The following is an 8,951-nucleotide window of genomic DNA, read 5'->3' as shown; positions in this document are numbered from 1 at the left end:
TATGCTGATCAGTCTGAAGGGAGAAGCTTTCCTGTGTCGCTAAAACCCCTGAGAAATAAGAGTTTCCTCCACCCAAGGGCAGGCCTCTCCTTCAGCACACACGCAGCTATGCGAACACCCACAATCTGCTCAGCTCCTGCAGCATACATGACTCCATAACAGTTAAAGAGCAAATGAAATAGGTCAGTAAATCTTTACAGAGCTGCACAACTTTAGGGCAGCCTTTAACGTTGGGTTTTGTTTTTTCTAGGCCGATACACTTCTTGCTTCTACCTAGGACTAAGGAGCAAAGCACAATGAGAAAGGACAGTCTTATAATCTGATTGTGTACCCAAGAGCTCAAGAGATCCTGGCATTTGGAACTTGACAGATCAGTTTTGCAAACCCAATACACTTGAATAAAGGCAAGTCAAATCCTCAGTGCTTTGACGTCTGGCATCTTAAGGCCAAACCTTGCTCATGTGGGCAAAAAACCCCAAGGAAACAAATGTGCAAGTAAAAGTTGATAAAAGGACCTCCACGGTTCAGACCGTGCTTTTCTGAAGGCTAGACCAGAATCTTCTCTTACCTGGGGATAGACCAGGACTGACTTCATTACAACAGGGTAACACCAGGCTCTTATTCCCACTGTTCCTTCTGCCCAAAATCATTGGAAATATAGGTAGCCAACATCGTACTCAATATGACTCCAAGTACCACATCAGTAAGTCCTGGCTGAGGAGCTCTTTGCTACATTTCCTCTTCTTTTTTGAGCGGGACAGCAGCTAGCAGCCCCCGCACTTGTCTCCTTGATCATTCAACCCGTTCTTACCTTTGTACTGAGGGGTGAACTGCTTCATGGCGGTGGGCAGCGACTCGTAGAACCACTGCTCCTGGGAGATGAGGGGCTTGCAGACTGTGTGCTCATCGTATTTCATCATGCTCATGTGGCCCCCGACCTGGTGGACGAACGGCTCCAGCAGCACCACCTTCCTGGTGTCCCCAGGCTCTGGGTTGGCCACAGGCCCCACCATGAGGCTCAGAGGCTTGCGGTCCAAGTCCAACTTGGAGAAAAGCTACAAGGCTGTCTATAAAGGAAACACCCTCTTGCTTAAAGCGGGCAGAGATCCAAAGGTGGGTTGAAGAATGCCAGACGTGTGTGGATGGACGCTGAACCCAGATTGTGGCTGCTCTTAGTGCAGATGTCTTCTGACTTCTCGGCTTGCCATTGAGGACATCACTGCAAAACGAAGGGTAAATACAGAAGGTGAGGAAACAAGGGCAAATCACTTCAAGCACACCTTCCGGTCATTCGCTGCAGTTCAAACAAGGCCAGGCCGCTCTCCAGTGGCCGTGCGATGCACACTAAAGCTCCTCCAACCCTCATCCCACAGCCCGTGAGAAGCTTGCACGAGCAGGGAGAGTTATACCTTGAAGGCACGTGTAGGTTGCACGCTTGTAGGGCGAGATCCATACATGCACAAGTCCTGGCTGCGAGCCAAGGCTTGAGGCGCAGATTCCAAACGAGGCCCGATTTAGATCTGGATAGGGCCAAAAGCAGTAGAGAAGGAAAATCCAGGAGAGTATCAGGTTAATGCGACTGTCTAAGACCAGCTAGATCAGGGCATTCCTTCTGCCAGCTAACATCAAGTTACTGATATGATGCTCCTTTCCTGGCCTGAAGCCCCCAGGTGAAGGTAACTTCAACCTGCCAAACACGAAGCTGTTGATAAAGTTTTCAGTCTTTCCTCAAGGGGGTCCAAGGCGTTCCCTGCCAGCGAGGTTATCAGTGAAGGCCTCTGTTCTCTGGCAGCGCCCCACTTCCCAGACCTTCCCTCCCCGTGACAGTAGAGTCCATCTCCACCCCCTTCCCTTTCCTTAAGGAAACTTCAGATGAGGACATTCCTCACTGGTTACCATGTGGGCATTAGGATCCTTCCACCTTCCTAAAGGAGCCTGAGATAGGACGTTTGACGATCTGCATTGATATTGAACCTAACAATCTTTTCTGCTAAGCTCATAAACAACTTCCACTCCAAACCACAGCCCCTCCGGACCCCCAGCTTTCCACACTTCACCTAGCAAGACACGCTCTGTGTGTCAGTAAAACCTAAAAAAAATCCATAGCTACCACAGTCATGTCTCCAAAGGGCTGATTCTGGGAGATTTGCCATAGATTTCAATAGAAACAGGATTTGGCTTTAGACTGAGCAGTTAGATACAACACACATGTATGCAAAAAAACCCCATCCTGTATTGGTTGGGGTTTGTATCCGATAGGGTCTGTTCCTGTTCCAGATAGGCAAGAACAGCAGCCCCGAGGGTGGTGGGAGAACACATGCAGAGGATGCCATGAGCCCTGCCCCAAAGCCTAAAAGTCACCCCGAGGGCACCTCAGGTCCTATATGAGCCCTGAAGAGAAGGGTCAAGGCCTCATACTGATCCCCTCTCCAGGGGGGAATTCCACTTCATACGTGCCAGGCTCACCGAACCCAATTAATGGCAGTCGTAGGCTGGGGCAAGCCCAAAAGTAGTTAGATAATGTGCTGGTTTATGGCGGGTCGCTCTCTCTTCATGCTGAAGACTCCCTCTGCATCCTCATAAGGACACCATATTTCAGGGCATGCAATGGAAGCTATTTAAAAATCAAATCAATCCAGCGATATGCTGGTGAATAACATGAGAGGCAAGAAGCCTGGTAGTTAGATATAAGCTTCCTCCTACCCACATCTGGTTTAATTAGCAATGCCTTGGCCTGACAGCAGCATCTTTGCTCACTTCCTTTGTGTATTGCCAATATGGTTCCCCATCTCCCATGATCAAGGTCTCCTTGGACAGATGTGAGGGGCTTAAAGCACTCAGAGATCCCTCTCCAATATCCAGTGAAGTGGCACAGTCACTTCAGGATCTGCTGCAAGGCAGCTTAACAGGAGGAGAAGACTTCCCCTGCCAGAGGTTCGCCCCTGGAAGGGGCTGCTTCCACTCAGGCAGGGAGAGCCCCTTGCAGGAGTAAGTCAAGGCCTGGGTAGACATCAGGATGGAGTTACACCAGGTATGAATTTGGCCCTGCAAAGCCCATCTGCATGGAGGAGCAGCTTGTTCACAGCCTCCCCCCTCCGGAGAATGAATACTGGGAAATGCAGAAGGAGAGTTATTCTGGGCAACCACCCTGGAGCCCAGGAATTCAGGAGTGAAACAGGATACCTGGAGAGTAAACAAGGGTGACAGCGGTCCAGCACTCGAGCCTATAGGCCATATGAAGGCACTGAACAGGACTAAGAAAATGGCCTTGTGTTCTCCTGCCTTTCCTCTCCACTGCGAGACCCTTCTCCATAGTGAGCAGCGTCTTAGTGCACCTAAAGTCCTACTGAGCTCAAGCAGCAAGGCCTTCGTCAGTGTGTTTAAAGGATTTGATTGATAGGAAGGACTTATACAGCCTCCTATCCAAGTGCTTCATGAAGCGCAACACTTCTATTCTCCCCATCCTCACGCTGGGGGCGGGGAAAGCATGCCATTCTCCCCATTTTGCAGAAGGCAAATGGAGACACCAAGGGCAGAGCTACACCTCTGACTCACCACGTCAGATGTAGCAGGTAGCAACCTGCTTACACACGCCACGCTCGCACACTCCTTCCCCCCCTGAAAGCAATGTAGCTGCGCTCCCATGGCGCTGGGACAGGTTAACCGATGGCACGCGGCAGCAGCGAGGCCGCATTCAGCTGGGGAGGTAGCACGTGCAGAGAGGCACGGCACGGCACGGCCCAGTCGGTGGGTGCAGCAGACGTGCCCGAGTTCGCACAGAAAGTCTCTGGCAGAGCAGAGATTTAAACGAGGTCTCTCACATCCCCGGCGCTCTCATGACCGAGCCATCCTTCCTCTCTGAAGTCTGGCATCGCACTGGAAGTAAGGATGACACGCACCGATTTTCTCTCAGTGTTATTCATTATCAGCATCATCGTAATACAAGAGCATTAGTCAATGGGCTCCACATCTCCCAGGCTCCCTGGCTTGAAAAAACAGAGAAGTCAAAGCTCAAGTGCTTTTAATACTTTCCTTCTGTTCTTTCAGGGATAATTAAATCACTGACTGAGAGGGCACTTGAACTCAGGTGTCTGAGGACCAGATGAACTGGATTGAGTGAATTTACAGGCATTGCTACAGGGGCAGGAGATGAGAAGGTGGAAGAACAAATCCAACCTGGAGGGAGAAAAAAAGCTTCCCCCATCCACCAGAAAAAGAAAATACCAAAGGTTTCTTAACTAAAAATGTGTCCCTTTTCCTGCTCTTATCACCATGCACAGCAAAACAGCATTGACTGGGCTGCGCTGGCACCAACGGAGCAACGCTGACCCATGAATAGGAACATTTTCCAGGCGAGGAAGAATTAATGTCTCCATATGTCACCTCTCCAAATGGCAATGAGCTCTTCAATGGTCTTGCTTGACTTGCATCCATTGTAGTAAATTATTTGGCTCTTCAAAGTTTCTCTCCTGCATTTGTTTGCCATCAGAGTTATCACAACCCTTCTTGGGGCCCCGAGAACAAAATTCAATCTTGATGCAGTACTTACCGCCATGGGGACATGCCAGGGCTGGGGAACCGTTACAAAAATAACATGCCTGTACTAATAGCGACCAGCACATCCCCGTGTGCGTCAGGAAACGCGGGGGGGGGTAAGACTTACTGTTTACACTTAAGCCAAACTAAGAACAATAGCCGTAGGAAGTGGAGTGGGCTCTTTTAATTCCCCTGCTTTCTCAAGCAGCTCAGTCATTCTGACCATATCAGTGTTACCAGGAGTGCTCGCGGAGTCGCTCCCACCTTCTCTTTGCTCCTCTCAAGCACAAAACCCTTGAAATAAATCCTTCCCTTTGCTTGAGTTGTCTCGAGCGCCAACAGATATTTGGGTCACTAAAAACACCATCAATTAAAATCAAATAGCACTTTTCATACTGCTTGCTTTAGGGAGACTTTAAGGGGCTGTTATTCACTCCCCCCCCCCAAGAGAAAAACAATGCATGTAAAAAATAAAATAACTCGACAGGTGGAAATTACAGATAGTGTGAAAACACAGTGACAAAAAACTACTCCGCCATTTTTTGACCAAAATTGCAAAATGTTTGTGCTTTGGCTTGTCTGAAAACCAACGGGCTTTGTGACTTTGCACCCCTGGTTTTGCAAAATAGCATGAACATTTTCTTTTCCAGACAATCTCCAATCTTTGCTGACTTGAGCAGAGCCTGCGAAAGGCTCTGTGATTGCCAACTAGCTAGCACAAGCGCACAAGTGTTTTGCTGCTCTGCATTTAGAGGCACCCGTCCCACACAAAACCAGCAGAAGGAGGAAAGGTTTGGAAGTGTTAAAAATACTAATTATTGTCGACTTGAATGCATGTGGGTCTATGACTGCTCTCACAAGAGTTGCCCGGAAGGTAGAAAAGGTGTTGGTTTTGGACGGCAGAGGGCAGCGACGGGCACCTGTGCTTAACTGCTGCGTTTCGACTCATCCATGCCTGACAGCACTCTGAGTACAAGTGAAAACAGTTTACATTATTGACGTGTGACCCTAGAATAAGCATGATTAAAACTAAATCATGTAGGACAAATCCTTAAATCCTCAATGGGTATCTACTCAGTCCCTTCCAAGGCAACATTTTCAGCGCTCTGATTTTACACAATGGGGATAAAAAGAAAGAGGGAGGGAAGGAGACAGATAGACAGCATCTTCCCCTGCAGTACTACCAAAATGTTAATTTTAGCCGGTTGACAGCAATAGTTCAGATTGGCGGCTCCCAACATACTTGGAGCCATGCGCCCCGCTTTTAAAGAAGCCCGTTATGCTGCTGTAACAAGTAACATTTTCTGGGTCACTGCAATTTCTCCTGTACCTGAAAAAATATTGTAGCTGCTCTGCATTTCTCCTTGCCTTTCCCATTCTGTCCCCTTGCATGCCTTCGAGACACCCCCTGCATACCGCAGTTTGGAAAGCCCAGCCTTAAAGGGAAAACCATGGTTTTAAGCCCTGAGTTCGCTGCCTTTCTTTTAGTCCGTTTGTTAATTCATTTGAATTCAGCTCCGACCCCAAAACCAAGGCAGGCGGCTTCCCTTTCGTAGGTACCCTGTGCTGCGCAGTCTGGGTTTTATACACTTGAGGGAGCTGTTTGTGTTTAAATAGAACGGAAAGGAAAATAAAAGAGACCTATTCATTTGAAGCTACCTGGACAGACATCGCTATTGATCTGCCCGTAGATATGAAGTTCAGGCCAGGTGCTCAGCAGATGCAAAAGGGTAATGGAAAATGCTGCCGGTTTACACCAGCCGTGAATAGGGCTTATGGAGCAATGAGCTACAGAGATGCACCGACCTGTGGTTCTTTTAAACAAACCCGGATTACCGCGCTGTTTCCCTTCCCTCTTTGGCCCGGTGCCTCAGAGCACACCTAAGTCTTCCACAAACACTACGGCTCGGGTTTACTCTGCTCTCTTTAGCACAGAGGGGACAGGCTGCCCTTTCCCCAGATGTCCTTGTAGACCAAAAATGTGCCCCACCCGAGAGACAAGGGAAGCTTGTTCCCCAGCGCAGGGGCTGGGGTGGGCAATGGCAACCTCGAGCCCCCAAGGGCCAATTATTCAGCGGGGCTTTGCTCCTTCTTTCAGATCTATTAATCAAAGTGCACTTCTGTTTGGTGCAGGTTTTTTGTCACGCCCCTGCTTCCTCAGGTGGGGCCTGCTCCTGGGGCTAGATCGGCAGCCCCGCAAAGCTCTTCTGCTGACTTCAGTTTGGCTGGGGACCAGGGCCCGAGTGCCTTTTCTCACAGCCATTTTATGTGCAGTCAAGCAGAGGAAGCACTCGTTCTCAATGAATTTTTAAATCGGCCTTTTCTGCTCTTCCCTCCACTGCAGCCAAAAGGGGAAGGGATAACTGTCTGGCGGCAGCATGCCGGGAGTGAAAAGCCCCAATGCCTGCAAGAAACCCAGCTCTAACCACTCTCCCATAAATCCTTATGTGCAGAAACCCTGAGCCCTTTTATCTTGTATTTCCTTTCCTGAAAGAATATGATGTTCATAAAGTTTATGGCTGGTCCCAACGTCCCTCACGAATAAGATGCAAAGATACAGTTTGCTGCACAGAAGGATTTATTCTGCTGCCTTGCAAAGCAGCAGGATCTAGGGAGGAAGGGTGGGAATCGCATTAGCTTGGATTGATAGACTGCTAAAAACCCTATTCCCTCAGCCTGCGATTGCCTGCATGTCTGGGATAATGTGTACGTAGCTGGGCAAGCCTTTGTGCACCTTAGTAATTCCTTGCCAGTCCTTGCAGCCTGGTTAGCGAGACAGACATTTAGGCCTGCATCAGTGTCCCTTTGGCTGTGATTATAAATGCTCTGCCCTCCTGGCACCCTTGCCAAGCTGCCCCGGCTTCACGGAGATGCCCCGGATCTTTTAACTCTTTCACTCCCTTTTAGCATGGATCCAATGCAGCACATTGCAATCGCCGTCTGGGGACAACAGCCGCTCAACCTGCTCAATGGGGCCTGCTCTGCAAAGCTGATCCCCCCCCATGGTTGAGCTGGGGGGAACCAGCAAGTGAGACACATCTTTGTGGAGCTGAGTCCAGCTGGAAAGGTCCTGCTATGCTTTTTCTAGCACCTTCTGGAAGTGCCGTACTTACGCAGATCAGAGCAGGCATGGATTTCAGCACCACTGGTGTGAATCCAGAGTCACTCTGCTACTCTGACTCTGGCAAGGCTCCCAATGCTCCTGTTCCCAAACGGGTCAGCTACAACCTCCTGCCCAAAACATACAAATCACGGACTACATAGCAGCAAAGCAGGGCCTTGATCTGCAATAGTCTCAGAAAAAAAGCTCGTTTTTAAACCCCCAGTGATCTGCTCAGGCCCAACTCAATAGCCCCTGCCACTCATTCAAGTACTTCACCAGCTTTACCAATACCAATTGGCAGACCCAGCCTTGTAATTATCCAAGCATTTCTGCCAAACAAGCATCATGAGGTCTGGATAAATTGGGACCTGGATCCAAACAGAACCTGGTTTTGCAGGGTTAATTCCCAGCCAGCAAAACCCATAAGCCACTGCTACGAGTTAGTCAGCCCAAGCATAATTTTATCATGAAATTCAGACAGACAGTTAAGGCAGCCAGCAGTGGTCAATGCAGAAGCTCTTCCGTTAGCCACAGGATTTCTAGAGAAATTCCAGAAAGAGCAACAGAAGAAGGTCCACCTCCCTTTTGCACCGCCTAACGTGCCCCGTTAGAAGTTTGGTTTCCAAGAGTCACCCCAGATTCAGCCCCTTTTGTCTCCCTTTGCCCCTTTCTCATCCATGGAAGCAAGGCACGCTCAAGCTCAAAGCACTACTGATAACATCCTGCCTCTGTTTGCAAGCCCTGTGTGCAAGGTGTGCAAGGTGCATAGCTCAGGACAAGTATACTCACCCCTGAGCTCAGGTGTCGTCACTGGGGGCCTGACCCTGGAACCAGTGGGTTTCTGCGAGTATCCCAGCAGTAGAGGTGTTGCTCAGCTGAGCTTTCTCGCTACACTGCAAGGCTGGTTCGAATGCCCAGCCTCAGTATGTGGGGCTGGGGTGGAGCTGGGGGGGACCTGAGCTGACATACAGAGGGAGTCATCTGACCTTCTTGGAAATTTTTGGCTGCTGCCCATTATGTACAGCTGACAGCTGAGGCAATCAGGCAACAAGAGACGGAAAGCAGGGGAGAGAAAGAAAACATCCCCAGATGCTCAGGAAAACAAAATTGTGTCTTTGATGGATGCAGGAAGGCCAAAAAGGAGGAACTGTGTGACGCTGGCTCTGGACTGGTATCCATGCATTTATTTTCACGGCTTTCTCCAGAAAGCCAGCAAGGGAGGGCCTCACCGGGTTATCCAAGCCACACTCCAGGAGAAGAACTGTTGCTTCTCATCTCATGCGTGTTCAGCATCACATACGTCCCTGAGCCA

The 8,951-nt window shown here is 49.5% G+C and overlaps 1 protein-coding gene across 1 annotated transcript in view; it reads right to left on the bottom strand.

Annotated features, from left to right (window-relative positions):
• IP6K3 (inositol hexakisphosphate kinase 3) overlaps window positions 1-8,577 on the bottom strand; it is a 30,045-nt gene extending 21,468 nt beyond the window's left edge. The window contains exons 1-2 of the mRNA XM_019514189.1: window positions 8,429-8,577; window positions 812-1,219 (exon numbers count right to left, since the gene is read on the bottom strand). Coding sequence (XP_019369734.1) covers window positions 812-1,013 — 202 coding nt within the window. The 5' untranslated portion in view covers window positions 1,014-1,219; window positions 8,429-8,577. The remainder of the gene's footprint in view (window positions 1-811; window positions 1,220-8,428) is intronic.
• Window positions 8,578-8,951: the final 374 nt, after the last annotated feature.

This window comes from Gavialis gangeticus, unplaced genomic scaffold (genome assembly GCF_001723915.1).
Source record: "Gavialis gangeticus isolate Ggan-Ray unplaced genomic scaffold, GavGan_comp1, whole genome shotgun sequence".
In the NCBI taxonomy this organism is placed as follows: domain Eukaryota; kingdom Metazoa; phylum Chordata; order Crocodylia; family Gavialidae; genus Gavialis; species Gavialis gangeticus.
This window is presented reverse-complemented; position numbering and strand designations above follow the sequence as displayed.